The 22,593-nt window shown below is 39.9% G+C and overlaps 2 protein-coding genes across 3 annotated transcripts in view; both read right to left on the bottom strand.

Moving 5' to 3' along the window:
• LOC102292667 (mannosyl-oligosaccharide 1,2-alpha-mannosidase IA) overlaps positions 1–3,264 on the bottom strand; it is a 192,391-nt gene extending 189,127 nt beyond the window's left edge. Inside the window, 1 exon segment of the mRNA XM_005925531.3 lies at positions 1,487–3,264. Coding sequence (XP_005925593.1) covers positions 1,487–2,032 — 546 coding nt within the window. The 5' untranslated portion in view covers positions 2,033–3,264.
• A 13,090-nt stretch (positions 3,265–16,354) lies between these two features.
• Positions 16,355–22,593, bottom strand: part of slc9a1a (solute carrier family 9 member A1a) — a 28,776-nt gene continuing 22,537 nt past the window's right edge. Inside the window, exons 8-13 of one of the 2 annotated variants that reach the window (XM_005925529.3) lie at positions 22,251–22,427; positions 21,312–21,435; positions 20,851–20,952; positions 18,632–18,713; positions 18,287–18,343; positions 16,355–17,787 (exon numbers count right to left, since the gene is read on the bottom strand). In XM_005925529.3, the coding sequence (XP_005925591.1) occupies positions 17,498–17,787; positions 18,287–18,343; positions 18,632–18,713; positions 20,851–20,952; positions 21,312–21,435; positions 22,251–22,427 (832 nt within the window). In that variant the 3' untranslated portion in view covers positions 16,355–17,497. The remainder of the gene's footprint in view (positions 17,788–18,286; positions 18,344–18,631; positions 18,714–20,850; positions 20,953–21,311; positions 21,436–22,250; positions 22,428–22,593) is intronic. The other variant, XM_005925530.3, reaches the window with a different exon arrangement.

The raw sequence follows: 22,593 nt of genomic DNA, 5'->3' as shown, positions 1-22,593 counted from the left end.
ATAAATTTGGCCAAGCACGCAGACCTGAAAGCATACAATGCAAGTGAGCACGGCTGACGTCTGCTCTTCAGCACTTTGATAAACGTCTCGGTTTATCGGAAACAAGATGAATATTCCACAACAATAAGTGGGCGTGGAGGGCGTGGTGGAAAATAACTTTTCCTCCAGCGATTCCGACCCCGTGGCATGAATTTTGCAGAGCTCAGCTGAACGCACCAGGCAAGCAAAGTCACACTGACATTCACTTGAGAGAGCATCAAAAAGGAGGAGCTATGAGTCAGTGAGAGCTCAGTGCATGAGGGCAAATCACCCTCCGTTCTCTGACGCCTCAGTCATTATGGAGCACATCACCTCTGGGTATGAAAGGCATGTGAGCAGCGTGCGAGGGTGACACCAAGCTGGAAGCGAGAGTGACAACAGGACTTATGAGTGTCACATACCGAGGCTGAAACCTATCTGTAACACTCTGGCCAGCGATTACTCCCAACACACCCCACCTTCCCACTCCTACTACTCTTTCCCCTCATCACCAGCCTCGCTTGCCTTGAGTGGGTACAGATGTGTGAATCCTCAGACGCTCCCACTCTGGAGCCCTTATTGGACCCATAGGGCTCAACAAAGGCTGGCACACAGCTTGGAGAGCTCCTGGCCAAAGAGAAGCTGCACGCACTCCTATCATTTGCAGGCGATTGTGTGAGGCAGATACAGAGGTGCCACAGCTAATTTAAGGACTGTCACATGGGCAAATGAAATAATGTTTAATAAGAATATTATATATTATATATATATTATATATTATATTTATATATATATATATATTATATATATTATATCAAAAAGATGCTATGTTCCCCTGCTATTCTAGTTTTGTGCACAAACGGGAGACCATTAAGTCCATCATTAGTCCAGAAACCGCTTTCTGTCTTTATTAATAGAACTCCAGCAGGAATTAAACTACGATAGTCAAAGGCGTTGGGTAAATTTAGACAAATAACATGACTGAAAAGGGCTTTATTTTGGCTGTTGGACAGCAGCTCAGTAAACAACAGCCACACTGCTTTTGCCTGTATTGTGAGCCAAATTCGGGCAAGTCAGATTAAACATTGTAAATATAATTACTTCTTTCAAGAGTGAACGCCTGTTTTTTTCCACGTAAAAGCAGACTGCCATTTATCTGCTGTGTTAGTCTGTTGTGTTTTGACAGCATGAAAAAGCTCCCATTCAAAAGCAACATTAAAAACAGATAAAGCCACATAAACACAAAAGTATTGCTTGCAGCCTGTTCGGTCTATCTGATAGATTAGGCGTTATCTTGGATTATATCTGGCCTCGATTTCCCCCCTAAATGTATTGCTTTGTTTTTTCCCGTTAGGTTTACTTCTCATATCTCAACACAGCCTATGTTGTACTTGTGCCTATCACGTGCCAGTCTTGCAGGAACATTGAACTTGATGTACCGGCAGCAAAGTCACAGTGGCTTCCTTACCTCTTTGACTTTCTCCCGGCGCTCGTTGGTCTGCGGGTCGGCCGGTCTGCCGCTGTCTCTTCCCAGCGGGGGTTTGAACAAGCACCTTCTGAACTTCTTGTAACTAAAAGTATCCGAGTTGGCACCGTGGTTAGAGGATGTCACTTTCTCTGACGCGGACTCTGTCTTAGACCTGGAGAGGTTCAGATCCTCCTGCGCTTTGCCCCCGGCGAGCCGGACCTCGGTCGCCTCGTAAGAGACTGGGGGTTTGCGGCTCTGACTTTTCAGCTTGATGCCAGCCTCTCCTTTAGCCGAGGTCAAGCCCTGGTCTTTGGGTCTTTTTAAGTGCTCCCTGACATCGTTCTCTGAGCCGGAGCCAACGGTGACTGGCTGGATCTCTGTCTTGGACAGAAAAATGCGTTTTAGTCGGACAGAGTCGGGCAAAAAGAAGAGGGCCCCAAAACACAGTGTTACCAAACCCGAGAGAAAGAGCAGAAACATGAATTTCTGGGACAGGCGCAGACCCATGCCCGATGCCGAGACACCGGGCAACTTTCGGAAAACCATTGAAAGTTTTCTTGAGACGTTGCCTTACAGCCGAGACAGTGTTTTGACAGTTTCCACTCCACTGAGCAGCTTCCCTGCTGCCCCGAGGCTTGCGTAAAAACTCAAAATGCGGGACTCCAAACACACCCCCCGTGACACTTGCAGAGTGGCATAAAGAGCTTGCCAGAGCAGTCTTTATCTCGCTATCGATTTGATCTGCATAAAGCGAAGGTTAGGCCTGCCCACATTCACAATTCAGCCTACCAATCATTTGGCAACACGAATCTGAAGATGTTCATCTATATAACGCAACCCGCCGGCATCAACACACTGCAGGATGCAGGGTCTAAAAAAATTAAAAGCATAAACAGCACAGGGCTTCCGGGATGATGAACAAATGGCACAGGCGTTCACTGAAACACTAAGCTATATTCATGGAAACAGCGCACGCCATGGGAACATATAAATGCACTTTTAAAGGAGATGATTGTGTGCCAGACCCCTGAACAAAGTTGCGACTCGATGCATTTTTCCACGCCGTGCAGATCATCAATAACACGCTGCCCTACGGTGCACAGCCTCGAGCGAACGGCACAGCATCATTCCCTCGTCCCCGCTCACACCGACCCACGTTGTCGCATCACAAGCTCCTTAAAACACGTTTCAGAATCACGAGCCGATGTCGTTAGCGTCTGTGCTGGTGCAGCTGGTGCACGGGAACGCGTGTGTATTCCTGCCGCTCGTCTGTCAGATGCGCTCCTCCGTGCTCCCGTTTTCCCCTCTTCTTCTTCCCCCCTCTCACTGGCGTCAACACGCCGGGCGAAACAAATCGCCGGATGACATGAAAGAAGGCGGGTTTTGTCCCGTGCGAAGTTATCCTAGCCCCCCCACGATCCAAAATCCGGAGAATAAACAAATCCACCGTCCAGTCCTCCGGTTCCCAACAAAGACAGACACCCCCGCCGCGTCGTCTCTCCAATACCCGGCCAACGTCCGCCCGCCGAGCCTGAGCCTAGCTCTCGCTCTCGCTCTCCCTCGCTTTGGTGCGCACTTGTGTCGCCGTGCCGTGGACGTCCACGCTGGCGTAAAAAAAGCGAGAGGAGAGAGCTGGAAATGTAACATATAGTGCAGGCAGGAGGAGGAAGAGGAGGAGGGGGAAACGGTCCGCTGCTCGACAATCCAGTGGGCTGGTCGGATTTCTTGATGGAAATTCACAACAGCTTATCAAAACACAGTTAAGCCGTTTGGACAAAGGGATAGGGGTCTGTGTGGCCCTGTACGTTAGGAAAGCATCCACACACACATACATACACACACACACACACACACACGCCCACGAGGAAATCCTTGAAAAGCTGAAGAGGATGGATATATCTGCAGCAGATATCAACAGCAATTAAGAAGGACACACACACACCCACAAAACAAGAGAGAGTCAGTGATTACTCAGTGGGCTCTGTGCATGTTGGAAGATAAGATTATTATGTTTTTTGTTCAAATTTGTTTTCATTGTCCATGAATGAAACCTGAAACCCTCCACCTGATGAGTTATTTTTACTCAACACGTTCCTCAGAATTGATCCTTTATCCACAGGAGGATTTGTTATTGAGTATTAATTAGGGTCCCACGTTCATTTGTTTTGACAGCACTTACCCCGAAAAGATTTGTTTCAATTAATCACATATTTTTTTCTATCCAGAGTTTAAAAAAATAACAATAAAATCATGTTAGCTGGTTGCAAAAGATGATTTTAATGAATTTCTGGCATCCAGCTCTTTGATAGCAGGACATGACGCATCTTCTTGGAGGTTTTGAACCCTTCAATTGAGCTCAGTCCAAATGGATCCATTATCTACTGGATAGATAACAGTCAACTATCCATTCGGATTTATTATTTTCTTCAGGATAAGTTATCTGTTCCGTATAAATAACTTTTTTTTACATCTATAACTAGCTCATATTTTTTGTGAAATCTTGCAAAACACCCGGGGTCTATAGATTGCAATACATTTTATCTATTCCTCACGCTGGTTTTGTTTAGTTTTTTTCATTCCCTCTAATGTATCTGTGCTGCTGCAAAACCTGACCCTGATTCAGCTTTCTCTAAAGCACTTCTGTACTCTTGTCAGCTCATCCTATTACTTAGAGAATACAATTTATTACAAATAGCCTAATAATTTTGGTTAAATATGGAATTTTGTGTATTTGCACATAATAATTAATATCAATGATTTCCAGCTAAGTGAACCAATCTTTTTCATAGCTTTTTTTCTGGAGCTTTCCGTGTGTACATCAACAGATTCATGCAGGAGAAGGCATCAGCCCAGTGTGTTTAAAAGTTCAAATAAAAGGCAGAGGAGGGTTTAACTTAGATGGATTCTTAGTTGAAGCGAGTTCAAATTTAACACTTTGACTCGGGTGTGCTTTTGAACAAAGTTTGAAAAGCGTGCTTAAATTATGTTCACATAAGCAAATTAAAAGCTGAACTGTAAGCACAGAGTTTTCTCAGCTTTAAATAAGATAGATGGGCGAATGAGTCGACCATTACTGAAGAGCCTGCGAAGCACTATTGGGCTAATGCCCCTGGAAGCAGAAATGAGAAAACAAAGGGCTGATCGGTTTCAATATTGGTCTGAAAATCAATTAAGGACGCCACTCACGACCCACAAAAGGCCTCCAGGGAGGTTGTTTTCATTTTGCTGTCCAAAAGTCACCTCTGGATATTCTTTAAATCAATGGATTTAATGGTGGCAGTAGGTGTCACTGATATTCTTGGCATTGCGTGTGATATCTGATGACCTCTGGTGAACTTTAACCACAGCTCTTCCTGTGGTTTTCCATCTGCTTCCTCCTCTGTTGTTAGATTAATAAGATTAGATATTTTCAATATTTCCTCCTAAAACGTTTCCCAGTTCATTATTAGAACCTCCCACAGACTCTTTTGTTGTCATTGTCAGATGCATATAGAGCGATGACCTCATTTCAAGGTCATCTGTAGTGCATTTGACCCCATGTTTTCTCTTTTAAGCCATCTTTCACCAGAGCCTAATTGAGTCCGAATGCTGATCCTCTGTAATCTAAAGAACAGAAAAAAGAGAACTGTTGAATTATCCTTTTTAGTTTTTGATCCAGGACCATTTCCTCAGAGAGTAGGTAAATCTATGAAGCGTTTTGTGGCCTTCATCACTGACAAAAGGACAGTTTGTCGTCAAAGGCGGGGGCTTTATGATGGCTCAGCGTTTGTGCATAATGAGGCTTGAATCTTTTTATCACTCTTTGTTAGGCAATGGAATATCTGGAAATCTAACAACAGCTGTGCTGTAAAGTTACGATGCCCAGTTTGTATTATCTATCGTTTACTAGTTAAATTATATGTTTTAAGATAAAACGGTTAAAAGGTGGAGATGCCGTAGGTAAAATCCCAAGGGAAGTGACTGTCTAGTAAAGAATGATCTTTGCTTTTTAGCATGAGCAAACTATCACCACGTTCAGGTTGATTCCCAAAAAATAAACCGCCACCTTTTTAAAACAACTTAATAGACACATCAAGTCAGGGTTTCTCAGGAGGCCACGTTATACATGAGTCCAGTCATTGAGCTTGCATGAAGCCGCTCTGGCCAGTGACAGCCTAGTTTATCACTAGGATAGATGGGTGAGGCAATACAGTCCCGCTACTACCAACAGGCGAGGGTGAAACCTGAGCACAGGCATTTTTCAACAACAATAAATGGTTTATACAAGCAAATGGCTCCCACAAAGGCCATTTCTTGTATAGTTTGCATTCCCTCTCACCCCTGAAACCAACTGCTGTTGTCTGGATAGTGGTTTTTTTTATTTTATTTCCAGGTTGAAATGTGTTGTTTTTTTTTCCTTTGGTGGCTTTTCACTGTTCCTCATGCAGCCCTTGGTGCCGCAAAAACACTCCAACAGCATCCACATCAGCTCAGAGCTGAACACACTGATCCTTTATGTACAAACATAATTTAAAAGCCCGGTGAGGGAAATCTGGGGGTTGCACATGATGTTGTTTGGATGTGGTTAATAGGAATGCCTCCCTTTGCTCGGCTTTGTTATCAGGCTGAATCACGGTTTATCAGTTGGGAAGCCTTTCCCCAACCAGAATGCATTAGGGAGAAGACGCCGTGATTTTGTGCCCTCTTATCAGCTCTAAATCGGCTTGGATAACGATGACAGAGATAGAAAGATGTACAGTAAGGAAGTATCTCATGCTCAAAGAAAAGGCTAGTTTAGTCACAGAGAATTGGGATTTTGGAAATAATCACACTGGTTTTGTCACAACGTATGCAGAAAATATGCAGAACCAGCTGGCTGTCTTTAAAGTGTTCCTGCATTCAACCATTCAGTTCTGTCCTAGCCCACCCCTGATGTTTTATTCATCAAACAAGATGCCAATGAAAAAGTCCATCTCTGTTTTCCGCTCATTCCAATACACGAAACAGCAGGCAGAGATGTGTTAGCGCGTGCCAGTGTGTCTGGATTAATAATGTCACCATGTCTGCCTGCTATTTTTTTTTCTGTGCGCTGCTGGAAAGCATTCACTGACACTGGGAATCGTGGCCTGGCAGGGTCCTTGATGTTAAGCCACGAATATCAGAAATTAATTTTGGGGATGGAGTGCCGACCCCTGTGCGTCATTTTAGACTTATACGAGGCCTGAGGAAGCAAAGCGTAGATATGAACCCTGCTGTAAACTTTTCAGAATCATGGGTAGGCAGAAAAGATGCAACTCTGGCACCTCAGTAGCAAAAACTCTGGATCATCTCATTACAGACAGTTTCTGGAACTGCAGCAGTAGAAGAAGTACTCTAATCATCATTCACTTAGGTACTAGCTGGACCACAGTCAATCACAGTAATATAAGCAAATTATAACATAATGTTATTCATAAATTTTCAATTTTACTGAAAAGTAGTTAGAAAAAATCTTTTTAATGAAAATGCCAAATTACAGTTGTTTACTACTTAAAGTTAGTTTGATGGTTGAATGTTACGCTGGGTTAATTCCAGACTTCTCAGAAAAGTCCAGTGTTTGAGTATAGAAACACGAATTCAGCTTATTGTTAATAAAACAACATCATTTTTGGTTTTAAATAAAAGATTTCTAAAATTTGCATGTTTTCTTGCTTGTATTTAAATTTGGTCAGCAATGTATAAGTAAGATTTGAATTTAGTTTGCTGAAGCGGATCTAATTTTAATACATAAGAGAGCTTCTTTATCTGAATCTGCAAATAAATGCTGTGGATGAAAATTATTATATATTATATATATGATGGGAAATCCCAGATTAAGCACAATTTCAATACAGAGCTAAATAAAAAACAAAACCCAAATATAAATATGTTCCATCAGCGCTGCATGCACTTTTGCTCACTGTGTGTACAACAGCTATCATGCCGCATCTCATGCACGTCATAAACTGAGCACAACTCAGTACAACAAATAGAATCAGTGGAACAATAAGCTCAGCATTATTGCCTTGCTGCAGTTATATTTGTCCGTTCCTTTTATAGAGAAAACAAACAGCAAACTGCTGTGTGCATGCGGCCCTCGAGTGACCCTTCTCCGCCACACTCATAATCAAAACATTTCTTGTTGTGTAACAAAATATTTTCAAAGCACAGCAGCCCAAAAACCAGAACATTCGCTTGTGAGGCTCACATCGGTGCGAGGGTTCAGGGTTTTTACTGCCTAAACACAACAATTAGCCATACATTAGATGTGGTATATGGGCCATGTAAATGAGAGGGAAAGCAATAGCAAACACACCATTAAGCTGATGGAATGGGGCCACACAAAGCCTGACTCCCTCCCCAACACGCCAATTAAACATGTCAGCGTGCTTTCAGCATACAAACCATTCCAGCAGGGAAGGTGAAAAAAGTCGAAGCTCGATCAGTGAAGGCGTCGCTTGTGAGGAACTTTAGTAATTTGACGTGCATATTGCGCCATCTGCTGGTAGGTTCGCATAAAGCATGCAGACTGTACGCTCACGTTTAACAGAGAGACTACCTCTCCTGTCAGTCATAAAAACGCTCAGGTGTGTCCCCTTTGAATGCGCATTCTGATGCGACAGAGGGTCAGGTGAGTCCAATATTAAAAACAAACCAAATCATTCCATGTAAAGAGCATCCACTCCGAGCATTAAAGAGCAATCAGGGGAAAATAAACAGAAGAGCCCTCATGCAAACAAGACCAATTTGACTGGCTCCTCGATGACGGGAACCCAGTTGACAGGCGAATTAGACACAGTGATTTAACTAGAAATAAATAAACACTTGGACAAATCCATCTGAAAAGCTTTCAGGCTTATTTCACACTCCACATGTAAATGTTGCAGCAGCGGGGCGGGCTATTACATATCTGGTATTTGGCAGTTAAGTGTGTGTTTAATCCACTGCTAAAATGACCTGGGAAGTCAGAGCCACAAACAGCGGGTACTTCATTTTGCATTCAGCTTCACTTGAACTATTTTTATTTATTGTTTTTACTGGAAAGTTGCATTTGATGTGAAAGCTGGCGGGCAGAAGATGAGTTAAGATGAGCAAAATGAAATCATCGTGCTGTCACGCTCATAAATGAAAAAAAAAACACTAAACAAAACCATATGTGTCCTATCTTTATATTGGTTTATTGGTGCAACACCTTATTGAGACATATGTAAATATACATGGAAATACAGTATGTAAGTCAAAATAAGGAACTGTACTGTTCTCTTGAGCTTGAAAGTGAATATTTGGCATAAATACCTTCATCACAACCTGAACTCTCTTGGACAGATTGCAATAAGATGTCAGTCTTTTAGTAGTCTTCGGTTCTCAAGGTTTCCTGAAGGACATTCAAAGCTCTTCTTTGGATGTTGGCTGCTTTTGTTGCATTCTCTGTAAATATGATGACACACTGTTTAAGTAATGTTGAGGTTCAGGCTCTGGGGAGGCCAATCCATGCCTGATTCCAGTATTCCACTGTGTTTTTTTATCCCGGGGTGCACTGGTAATGTGTTTGGGATCACTGCCATGCTGAAAAATGAAGCTGCTGACGATCAGACACTCTTCAGATGGTGTTAGATGAAGGATGAAAATCTGATGATATTTTTCTCTGATCACAATTCCCCCAATTTTAACATTTCAGATCCCCAACACCAAATTCATTGCTCCAGTACTTGGATAGATTTTTCCCCTTAAGAACATGGCTTTCAGGTGCTTTTCATCTGCTGTAGATAAGTTATAGACATGCCACTTGTCCAGTTTACTCAAATTTTTATCACCAAGCCAAGAAAATCCTAAACTTTCACCTAATAGCTCTTTTGGAATCAGTGCAACAATGCAATTTTATGCCTGTCAAAATGTGTTAACTTTGTCCTTTTTCATAAATTCACCAAAGGAAATGGGAAAAAAATAAGTATTTTTGTGACAAAAGTGATTCTTTTTAAGTTGTGTGGTTTGTGTATCTGGATCAAGGTTCCTTTTATATTCTTGGATAATTTATAATTCAATGTTAAATGGTGTGATTCAAACAAACAAAAGGCATTCCTTTGAAAATGGTCAGGTACACGCCATGGACTGGACTTAAAATGAAAAAATAAATAAATAAAAAAAACTTGAAAGGCAAAGAAATGAAGGCTGGCTCAAGACTTCTGCTGTATTTATGTTTTTATTTTTTACTGGTTATGGTGAAATGGTTTTGCTGGAGTAGTTTAGATCAAAAAGGGGTTAAATGAAGTCTGATGCCCTGGCCTTAAATTGTTCACCATTTGGAAACCATACATACTCACTGGTGAAGGTTTAGTTCAGCTGTGCACAAGCAGCTGGAAACATCTAGTCTTGGTTTGCCCAGTAACAAAAGCAACTGGCTCCACTGGCATGGATGTTTAAGCATTTGGCAACCTGGCTCTAAAGCTGGAACTGGAGACACATTTTTTAAAGACTTGTATGAAATTTTTCTCCTACATCCAAGTGATCAGTTTGTTTTTACGCCTTTTACGTACCTCAAGGTCCAGACAATTCACTGTTATTTGCTGCACACACATCATCCTTCGGTTTCTTTTACGTCACTGATTCTTTGGACAGAAGAGCTCAACTCTTGTTTGTTTGTAATATCAGTGATCTGGGAATTCAAGCTTATCTTATTGTTGACTGACCATTAATTCCTCTGGATGAGTTTCAGCTAAATGTCGGCAAATTTAAATACAAAGAGGATTTTTAAGCCAACAAAAGTTACAGTAATTGGAGTCTCAAATCAGACTCTTCAGATGTAAAATTAACTTGGCAACCAAGCGTCTCTGCTGAAAATTGATAGAATGCGACAAATGCCATCAATTTTAATGGGTGGTTATGATAAACAGAGCATATCCATTCTGCAAGTATTACAGAGTAAATGTGTTTGTCAGGCCAAGCTAGTTAAGAAGCACACGAGTCATTGTGATTTTCCATTTAACAGATATAAAGACGGAATAAACAAACTATCGCTACAGCGGCTGCAGCTTTCTCTCTGGATCTCCCAGCAAGCTGCAGCACTGCCAACCCGAGTAATACCCTTACGTTTTAACAAGGCAGACAGTTCATTCCGAGTTTATTAGACTCAGCATCCAATTATAAAATGTCTCCAAGATATATAAATCCAACTCATCCCTTTAATATTTTACTTTTGGGACAGTGTTTGGTCTGACTGCTGTCTGACTTTATTTTAATTATAAGATGAAGCGCACTCCCCTTCTGGCTAAAAAAGGTTATTGCACGTTCAAACTAGTGTAATGATCCATCCAGGGAGTTATGTTGATCCCTTTCACACAATTGCTTCAGTAGCCGTTGTATTTTTGTTGCAGTTTTACTTGATTGGAATAACTTCAGCTTATGACTTATCCACTACATTTTAGAAGGACTTTAATCCACTGCACTCATCTGTCGTTGCTGATTGAAATTTGCAGGTTAAGGCTTTACAAACCAGATGAATAAGAAGATGCATTTATGAAATCAAGACTTCAGATTCTGTTTGTGCATTGGCTCCTCAATAATTATAGTCCAATATAACAGGCAGAAATTCAGAAATAAACACTGTATTAGCATTTAAATATATTCGTCAAGTTCTTATTTTTTTAATGTATCGCAGCAGTGCAGAGCAATGATGTAATAATTCTTTTGCTCAGAAAGCAAACAAACATCAGTAGATGACAGCGAATCCACTTTCATGTCTTCTCGTTCAGAGAGCTAAACTTTAAGTAAAGATCAAACAAGCAGAACTTTTTGAGTCACTTATATTTGGTATTGGTTCATGTCAGAGGTCAGAGGAGAATGGCTGGACTGCTTTGAACTCAAAAAACCACTTGTGGCAACAAAGGTGTGCAGAAAAGCATGTTAGGTAACAACAGGAAACTGAAGCAATGATTCACATGGGTTCATCAGAAAAACGTTGCCTGATCTAACAAGTCTCAGTGTGTTCAGTGACATTGGGACGGTAGGGTCAGAATGTGGCATAAATGACACGATGCAGGGATCCAACCTACCTTGTACCAACAGTTCAGGAAACAAAACAACTCTTTAAATGATGAGTCAGACTCAGGTGTGTCATAAAGTAAACCTTTAATCTCAGATATACTTTCAGATGTGGTTTTATTACCAGTTGTTAGTTTTACAGGTCATTACAATGGAATGCTGAAAGCTATAGATTATTCAACAAGAAAGTGCACACATGACATCCTTAAGATTCAGATTTGTACATCATATAATAAAATCTGCTATTCTATATTTTTCTATATTATCATTCATATGTATATAAAATTAAAAATAACCTTTAATCAACTCAAAAATTCCATTTGAAAACAAACAAATGACTCACACAAAACAAACAAATGAATTAAAAGGGAACTGTAATCCACCGTTTCCAGCTTCTCTGCTTTACGACTAAGAACATCAAACCCATGCCTGATAATAAGGCCCTTCAAGAAGTACATTCCTTTATCCTGTGACGTTTCGGCTGACAATCGCACACAGCGTGTACAATCCATCACTATCATTATTGCTCCGTCTGTAACGTTTGTGTTAAAAGATAAAGGTACCGCTTGACTAAAGTGCTCAGCATTAAATAGTGACACACAACAGAGCCTAGTAAACACGAATGAAGATGGAAACAGTCTTTGGATGGCGATGTAATGCCACTGGATGTCATTACAGTGCTGATAGGAACATGTGTGTCATTCTCAGATTACTGCCTTTAGTAATCATTAGCCTCATACTGCCCAGCTGGTGAAATGTTAGGAGTACTTCGACGGCCAGTGTTTTAGCATGTCTTAGCCCATGTAGTCATAACCAAATTAGTGCTTACATTTATTGTGCTGCCCTTTCTTGTCAAATCTTCATTAATATCCATCAATACTAACATAAGACCCAACAGATATGTTGAATGGGAGGAATCTCCACTATATTAGTGCATTTCAAAAATCTATCAGATGCAGATGCTGACTTGACCTTTGGAGTGACTGAGCTGAAGATTTCACAGAGATTTGAGATATTGTAGTCAATGAACAGAAAACGATAGCTGCCTGGAGATCAAGGAAAACACAAAACTATTCAGGGGAAAAAAAAAGCATGCAAAAGCTACTTTAGGTTAATTTGGTTGATTGTTGGTTGGAACACCAAGTGAGTAATAAAGCTTTACTTATACTTTGAAGCAAGTCAGTCCATTTCTACTCTGTAAAGCTTGAACTCCACCTTTCAAAGCACAGATGACAAATGCTTCCAAACTCCTGGTAAACGTAAACATAAGATGGAGAAAACGCACAGTACAGCCTTCTGAAAAGCACATGAAATGACGCAGTGCACAACATCAGATACAATACTTACAATAAAAACTTGCACACTGGAATAAGCTCATAAAAACAACGCTTTAAAAGAAATGAAAGAACAAATAAAGCACATGGTGTGTTTCAACGAACACAGAAATATGACAAGAAAACAAAAAGATGAAATCAACACCGGCGAGCCAACGCCGTTGATTCTGTAAATTCAACATCACAACTTAAATCTAGAAGGACACTCGGACAGCACATCTTCTGCAAAGAACAAAGATGGATTACCCAACAACGATCCCGATCCTCACCAAACTTTTACAATCACTTCTATTTTGCACACACTCCAACTCTTTGCATGAAGTGTGATTAAGCTTCGCTTGGTAGTTTCTGCATAAACTTGCTGACAAGAACAAATGGCACCGATCCCAAACATCCGGCTCTGCTCTCGCACCGCTTGATGATCGATTTATCAGTGTAGAAAAACATTCAGTGAGCAAGAAGCAAAAATGTGAAGAATGTATGAAGAAAACAGGCAGTTTAACTTTAAAAGGCTTTTGTTTTTTTGTTCGTGCAACAAGCAAAACAAAGGCAAGAGTGATCATTACATGACGTTTTGTAATATATATGGTTACAATAAAATAGGTTCTTCTATAGGCTGTATGGCTTCTGTTTAAAGTTTTCTGCACCAAACATTACCCTCCATGGAGTGTGATAACGTTTGCCCAAAATACGCATTTGGTATGAAAAATAAAGGTTTCTCTCTTTTTTCTTTTTTTCCTTTTTTGGAGAAATTCAACTCTTTGGAATAACATAACAATACAATATAAAAATTAACAATGTGGCGTCTTGTTATAGGAACTGCTTTAATCTAAATGTGCCTCCTTTGGCTTCCCTCTGTGTGATCACATGCACAGGTATTGTGAGCGTGTTGTAATTGGACAGAATTTGAACACTGGGACCTGCTTTGCATCTAAACAGTTAAACATACTAATAAGTAGGAGTCCTTTTAGAAATGTATTACTTGCTGCAACTTTCCTAAAATCTAATAGTCAGATTCTGCAAAGCATTAAAGGGTTAAGAGCAAAGTGCCTTTAAGTTGCTAAAACTTAGATCACCTGGGACGATGATAAAGAGATGTAGAGAAACGGCTCTCAGGATTTCAGCAATTTCAGTTCAACGCCAATTTAGACGGCCATAAAAGCTGCGTGTAAATATTGCAGCCTTTAAGGGAACTTTAAAAAGAGGAGGTTGGAGGGTTGTTCTGCAAGTCAGGTTCTGGTACAATTCTTTGGTCTTTGACCACATCCTTGTTGACATTTTCACCACATATCTCCTGATAGTCTAACAGACATGCTGACATTTCAGAGCAAAGGGAAATTCAATTTAGTCAGGAAACAGGGAAATGAGATGTTTAAAGGTCTGTGAGCTGTAACTGATTTTAGACAACCAAACTGCATCAACTGCAATGGTGTAGCTATGCTGAGATTTACTCCCTTTCACACGCATTCAGTTGAGTGCATGTGATCCCCTGCTACAGTAACCACGTCTAGAAATTTGCAGATGATGGGAGGAGGAGCTAAGGACAGTCAGGCGCTTCTATTCTTTCCTCGGGTGTAACGTGAGGTTTGTGGTTTAAGAACCTTGAAAAGGGTTCCGTTGTTAATTACACCAAGAAAACAACCAAATTCATCACTCGATTCAAGCGATATGATTTTAAACCCATGAGTTGTTCTTTCACCCGCGTCTAATAACTCTGTGGCATCGGCCACTGTCCTTTTATTGAATTTAACCAGACAAGCAGGAATCAGCAATTTATCGCATCAGTAACTTAAATAACGAATGTTATATATTCCAAATCACTGAGTAGCTCTGTAAAAAGATGTGGATGTATTTTACAAACACACTGCTCAACCATAAAGAATATCAAAGAAACACTAGACTCAGTTTTCATGCCTGCAAGTAATGTTTCAGTCTTGCTTAGATATGCAAAAAACTCTAGTTAAGTGTAAAGACTGTCTTAATGCCAGGGGTAGATTTAACTTTGCCTTCAGCAATGATGTGTATAAGCCATAATTTATGAATGGTATTCATTAATATAGCTTTTTTGTTTAGTCTGAATTTGTTACAGAGCTGCACAGAGTTAGATTTTTTTTTGCCATGACATGCCTGCAGTCTTAGCTTTTTAAAGAAGGTTAGGAGGCATGGACTGATTTCTGCACAAATTAACCCTCAATTCTCAACTCTTGTTATACCCTAGAGCTGGGCGATATGAGATTTTTTCATATCACGATATGTTTTTTTCATTTCAGGCGATAACGATATCTATCACGATATAAGCCAAATAACTATATTTGTAAGATTTAAATGTGCCGTTGCTCACAAGTAAAATGTGAAATAATCAGCAGCTTGTTTTTATTTAAATATTTATTTCCCATAATAAGTTCAACAGGGTAGATGTACTTAAGGAACATGAGACTTTTTCAGATAAATAAAGGCAAATATTGCAAACTACACAAAAGGCAGCCGCTAAAGCGTTTAAGTTTCAAAATAGAACAAACGAAACAGACTAAATTGTCAATTCCACTTAGAAACAAAATATTAATTCTAAAAATAAATCTTAGTTTGTTTTACAGAAGAACAGACAAAACTGACTAACTTTTGTCAATATCAAATAAACTGAGAACTAAAAGGAAATTCTCAATCTCTCCTTGTTGTATAGCTGAGCTTTTCAAACAGTTTTAACAGTTACTTTAGTCTGACAAAAGCCGAATGACGAATTAGCGCTTCCAGTCAGAGACTGAGGCTACGTCCACACGTACACGGGTATTTTTGAAAACGGAGATTTTCCGTTTTCGTTTTAAAAAATAATCCCGTCCACACATAAAGGCAGAAATGAAGGAAAACGCTGCTATGAACATGCCAAAGCAGCAGGTGGCGCTAGATTCCTAACCGTGCAGAAATGTTGGCCAATCAGAAGTCTAGAAGCCTCGGTGGGAAAAAGTAAACAAAGCTGCGGCATAGAAGCAGAACCGAGTCGTATGTGTGGAGGGACAGTAACTGTGTGTATATGTAAGCATTTAAACACTGCAGAGAGTAGAATTAACAGTAACAGTATTGTAGAAATTCATTTCACCGAAACAATAACGTGGCGCACAGTGTGACGCATGCACCAGTTTATTGTATTTCCAGACTTGCTTTCGGCACAATTTACAGTGCACGCTACTCTGTTTTTTGTCAGACTTGAAATAGCCGAAATACCTTCACACTACGGAACTTCTATGGCTCTTCCGTTCGACAATCTCTCCGGCGTTGGAACCATCATCTGTTTTCTCTTCGGTCACGCTCGGTTGATTTTTCTAGTCGGCACACTCATTTCCTCCATTACCCGCTGGCTGCTTCCCAAACAAACACACGTGCGGCTTGGCACTTGTGCTGTACGTAACAAGTCACGCGACGTGACGCTGCGGCTGTGATTGGTTCGGCTCTGCGCTACTTAATTTGGATTGGCTGACCTTTTTTTTTTTTTTTTTTTTTTTGAGGACAAGAGCGGCGAGGTCTATCGCGATAGCTTAATTTCTCTATCGAGTAAAAGTTATATCGCGATACATATCGTTATCGTTCTATCGCCCAGCTCTATTATAATGTTTCTCAATGAGGCCAGTTACAAAAAAAAGGTTAAAGGTCTTTAAAATACATATGGGTCTAAAATATGAGTGTGAAAGCTGATGGGCAGTATATTAATAACATCTACTTTGACAACTCTACTGATGCTTGAGTGAGTTTTAAAGGGTCTTATTAACTGAAAATAAAACATACATAAAAGGATATGACAATATGTGATTTAACTTGGGTGGAGAATTTATATGTATACTGGCAGATCAAAACATCTGTACTGCTTTACGGCCTAAGAAATTTGTAAAACTCTTCGGGTTTGTAGGTGTTGTAGACCCCATAAAGTCGCTCAACAGACAGGAAAACAACTGTGGTTTACACAGCGACTAAAAAACATCCAGCTTTCAACCCATAACCCACAAACAGATGTTTGCGTCCCTGAAATTAAAGTATGTCATAAAAAACAGATACGATTTTTAAAAATGCACCAAGTGAAAAGGTTTGACATCAAATAAGGCCTAGAAATTTCTAAAAAGCTACAATCTAAACAATTGGATGCCCAGGAACTTTAAGTGACAGAATGACGGCAAGAAACTCGAGTGCAATAAAAGTCAAAGCTAGGTTGAAGTCGTTTTTGTGGCTTACCCAGCAAGTGAGAACGTGGTTTTTGAAGACAGAAGCTGTAAAAACATGACCAAACATAAAACTAACAACACTATCATCAAGACGAAAAAAAACAGTCTGATGCTAAAGTAAAAACAAGATAGTCTGAAACTGGAACAGTCCAAACCTTTGGTAATGCATAGTTCTTTCCTGAATGTCTCAGACTTTCATCAAAACCCTCCACCATCTCCAGCTGTCGCTCTACCACTGCTACCTAATAAAATAAAGAGCAATGAGAATCACAAACTAATGACTCTTCCCCCTGCCGTTCTCAGGAACTCTCCTTTTGCTTTTTGTTTCCCGTTCATACAGCATTTGCAGTTTTGGCTTATTGGTTTCTGAACCAAAGAGATAATTTAGAGCAGAGCGGTGAAGCAGCCCTCTTCCCTCTAACTAGTCTGTCGTCTCAGGGGAGGAAGGCCCCATCCTCATCTTCGTCTGCACTGGGACCAGGGTCGCTCAGACACCTCATTAATCTCTGCTGATCTTTTGCTTCATCCTCTTCACTCGGCTTTTTAGCTTCCCGTGGCCTCGACGGGGGCTTCATCATCAGGCCCTGCTCCTCCTCCTCCTGCTGGTTAGCCTGTCCGAACTCATCCAACAGATTAACTGAGTCTGGAGACTGAGGAGAGGCCAGGTCTACCTGGATCATGGGCACCTTGTTCGATGCAGGCTTAATGCTGTAGGCTTGCGGGTCTATAAGCAGGACACAGGTAGAATATGAGGGATTTCAACTTATTTCACCAGCCTTTAAAAGGGATATAATATCACACAATCATTCCTTCAGCATGCACGAACAAGTACCAGTGGATGTACAAGTAGATGAACAAATATTAAGGGCAACAGAATCACTGCACAAAACTACACAACAACAGGCTTTAGGACCGTTCCCATTATTTCTAGTGTAACAAAAAATAGGGTAAAGTTAGTCATGATCAATTAAAGGTGCAGCACATGCCGACTTTCAGTTAAAGTGAAGAACACAAACTGAAACTCCTCACATGTAACATGCTCAACTCCAATATGTTTGGCTACAATAAATCACCTGTACGTGGCTTTTATCAGTTTAGTAATGAGTCACATCATTAGTAATGATTACTGAGTGCTTACAAGCAGGGTAACTGACACATGCGTGTTAGAATTGCTCATGTGATAGCACGGCTTACGATTAATCTTCTCTACGCTCACAACATACCTGAACACATTTTGTTTCCTTTTTGCACCTGATCAGGTTTGAAATCAGTATGTTTGCCTAAAATAAAACCACAGATTGTTTTACATGCTGGCTGGCACATGCAAACACATTTCCATTAGTGGGGAAATATCTGTTGCAGCTGGGAACGGTAATAGTGTTTCTATGGTCTTTATTGCTCTGCAAATGGTATCGTGTGACCCTAACGAAATACAATCTCTGAATCTTCTGTGTCCCATTAAAGACATTTTCTTACATTATTTCAGGAGGTACCTGAAAGTAAGATGGTTGAGACTACTGGCTGTTTTCATTTGGCTGGAGCTAAGAATGATTCAGACATGCATTTACCTGAGGCCAGTCTGGCTCTGCACATGGTCGGGGAATCAGGGGGAGGGGCAGGGACCGTCAGGTAGGTATTCATCTCCTTTAACTAGGAAAAAAAAAAAACAGATATTGTTGGTGTGGGATGGTTTAGCCTTCTCCATGTAATCAAGCAAAACATATAATACAGTGTTGTACAAGTGTCAAAAACTGGCCATAGAAAAGGGGTGCAACACTTATTGAAACATGCATGAAAATACAGTTTATAAAGACAAAAATAGAGTTTGTACAATTCTAACAAGCCTGAAAGTGAATATTTGCTATGACCACCTTTCTTCTTTAGCACTGACTGAAGCCTCTTAAGAAAGCTTTCTTGTAATTTCTTTAGTAAGTTTTCAGTTCTCCAGGTTTCTTGCAGGACATTCAAAGCTCTTCTTTGCATGTTGGCTGGATTTTTTGGCTGTTAAAGGTGATCCCACACTGCTTCAATAATATTAATATTTGGGCTGTGGGACAGCCAATCCATCATTGACAGTGTGCCACTGTGTAATTTTCTCTCCAGGAATGCTTTTACTGCAATGGCAGTGAGTTTGGAATCATTGTCATTCTTAAAAATGAAGCTCTTGCTAATCAGAGGCCTTGTATATGATATTGCATGCTGGATCAAAATCTGATGGTACTTTTCATTCATAATTCCATCATTTTTGCCCAACACAACCACCTGAAACTTGGCCCCAAACCATGACAAAGCCTCTATTGTGCTTTACAGATGGCTGTCGACACTCACTGCTACTCCATACATACCGACAACGATTTGATCCAAAAATTTTCTAATATAAATTCATCACTCCAGAACACCTGTTCTGGAGTGAACACCTGTTCAGCCCAGTCGTGTAATTTGTCCTACCTCAGCCTTTTCTCCCTACTATCTTTCCTTTGGCTCTTGACAACCCCTCTTTCCTCTGAGACCATTTCTGATGAAGCTTTAGCAAATAGTAGATAGATTAACTGAAGGGCCAGATGCATCTCTTAGGTTCTTTCTCAGGTCTTTGTTGAATTCTTTCCTATTTATTAAGGACATGACTTTCAGATATTGCTTATCTGCTATAAGCAGTTTTTCTGTCCTCCACTTGTCCAGTTTCCTTAATTTTTAAGGACACTCTGCACACCAGGCTGAGCTGTGCCAAGTTTCTGGCTAATATCCCTTTGTGAAATCACCCCGTCTGTCAAATTGTATTAAATTTTCCATTTGTCACAGATTCAACAAAATAAAAAAGGAAAAAATTATGCGTTTTTGTGACAGGCTGCTAGTGCCTTTAATGCATAAAAATACAATTTAAAACTGGTTATTTGCTAAGTTGTCTGGTATGTGCAGACACAACACTGGTTCATCCCTCGAGTTAGGTGTTTTTTTTATGCCTGAATGATTCATCCCTCAGTGTTAAGCAGCTTACAACACACAAATAACAAAACAAAACAAACAACAACACTGCTCTGAAAATAGTGAGGTAAAACAAAATGGGTGGAAAAGCACACAATCTTCAAAGACAAACTTTGTAAGACCTTTACAAAGGCTGAAGAACTATTGTTCAAGATCACTTTTGGGGGAATAAAGCCTGACTCCTTGTACGCAAAACAAAGAAACGTGGGTGACTTGAGACTTTTGCACAGTTCTATATCTAAACATTCAAAATCAGTAATCTACAAAACTCAGATGGCAAGAAATCCAGTTTCTGTCTCATGTAATTGGTTGGAAAATACAGCAACCAAACTGAACCAGCTCAGAGATAGAGACATCATTAATCAATGTTATACAGAAATTTTATTAAAATTATGTGTCGCTTCATTAAACTCTGCAGACATCATCTTGAGCCTACAGTAACTTCTAGCACATTCAATTTAGCCTAAACAGAAGTCTATTTTTATTATCTAATTACAGGCTGGCTAAAATGAAAATAATCACAGAGCCACTCAACTGTGAGAATCAATCAGCTCCTATTTGTGACAGGAAAATTAATTTAAGAGAATGAGGGTGGACTCTAATTAAAACACAAATCATATTTTTAGTTGAATCATTATACTGTTGGCTACCCAGTACAAAAAAAAAAAAAAAAAGGTAGAAAAACTGCTCCTTTGGTTCTATGAAATATACTTTGAGTCGCAATAGGTTGTTTTCTTCAATACAGATTTATTTATTCTGGCAAATGTTTGTTCAAAAAAATTCGACTTCAAAAACTGAAACTTACCTTCTTCTCTATCTGAAACATCTTTTGCTTCTTTAGGAATAAATCGCTGAGTCCATCCTCGTAAGGATCGGCCACCAGTGTGTGTCTGTTATACGAGCGCAGCTGAGAAAGACAGACACATGAACACACGTTAAAGAGATTGCAGTCCTGCAAACATCACTGCACATTTAGGCAGGTTATGATCAGAACTAATAAAATTATTTTCCAAACTAAATAAATTAATTTTGTGTCCTTTAACAAAAAAAAAAAAAAAATGTGCAGAACTAATTATTTTAACTCCAAGTCTATCTCAAAAATCAATAAATGTGTTATGAACTAATGGGAGGGAGATCCCTTGTGAGCACCAATCAATACTTATTATGGAATGCTTAACTCCCATTGAGACAAAGGCAATTTTTCATCCAGATGAGAAACAAGGATATCAATAAAGAGTCTAACTATTCATTTGTAAGCAAAGTTACCCTCTGCCGTGTCCTCTGAAGGTTGGTCCTGAGGATTTTCCGGATTTCCTCCTCTTTGTTTTTAGACAGCTGTGGAATAGCTCGCTCTGGTGCAGGCTTGGTAGAAGGCCTGGGCTGGATGTTCCTGACAATGACACAGGGGGGGAAAAAAATAAATAAATAACAGTGTTTGTATAGCACAACAGTTACACAACTTAAACGTGTATAAACACATCGATGATGCTTAAAGATTAGACACATTTGATGAAGCACAGCTACTTATCTTTCTGCACAACATAACACAAAGGATTTTCCTTTGTGTTCATACTACTGTTTCCTACTGTGCACACACCATTTCACAATTGGTGAAGATCGACTCACTTACACTAGAAATTAAGACTAGTCAAGGATCCTTTAGTGATTTAACACTGATTGCTTATCCTTCTTGGATAATACAACTATCCAAGAAGACCTTTACAGTTACCAAACACTCCTTGTTACTTGGTAGAAGAAAAACAAGAGAGAAGGTGTTGTTTATACAAAAGTATTAGCAAAGAATCTGTAATGCATCAGTGGCCATTTAAGCATGAGCCATTTCCTGTCATCAGTCTTCCCAACTTCAAAGCTATGGACAAACCCAAAAGATAATAAAAAAACGGCTAAAAATGTCTTTAAAAAATGTATAATTATGTACGAACACACACACAAAGAATGAGCATATATATGGTCATATGTTCATTTGTGTCTCATGTTTATGATATCAGTGAAATTTAAGCCTGTCAACTTTTTTCTGTGGTTATGTATTACACCACCATATCAGGCCTTAATGTCACTACTGTTGTACAATTTAGTGAGTAGATGAATTGCGTTCACCTAAATGTTCCCAACACTGTAAAAAACAAACAAACAAAAAACATTACGATAAAAATGACTTTGAGCACGATGCTGTTTAGCACTCACTGCATGGAAACAGTGGAAGGCACAGCAGAAGGCATCTTGATTCCCCCTCCACTCTCCACCAGCTGAATGGCCTGTTTCATCTCCATCTTGTGGTAGAAGGCAATGAGCTGCGGCTCCTTGGAGCGTTCGCCGGCAATCAGGCACTTCTTCACATACTTCTTGTTGAAGCGGTTCAGTCTGAGAGGACAAAGGGAGCGAAAAATTAAGACAGAGACAAAGAGTGAAATACATGAATTAATTACTGGCAACAGCATTTCTGCATTTATTGACATAAATAAATATGTTGTAATTAGATGAAGAAGAGGCCAAGTTCAACATTTTCAATTTTGACAATTAACAAGTT

Source organism: Haplochromis burtoni, unplaced genomic scaffold (genome assembly GCF_018398535.1).
Source record: "Haplochromis burtoni strain Fernald_Lab_line unplaced genomic scaffold, NCSU_Asbu1 Contig_84, whole genome shotgun sequence".
NCBI classification, from domain to species: domain Eukaryota; kingdom Metazoa; phylum Chordata; class Actinopteri; order Cichliformes; family Cichlidae; genus Haplochromis; species Haplochromis burtoni.
The sequence above is the reverse complement of the archived record's forward strand: the minus strand, read 5'-3'. Positions and strand labels throughout refer to the sequence as shown.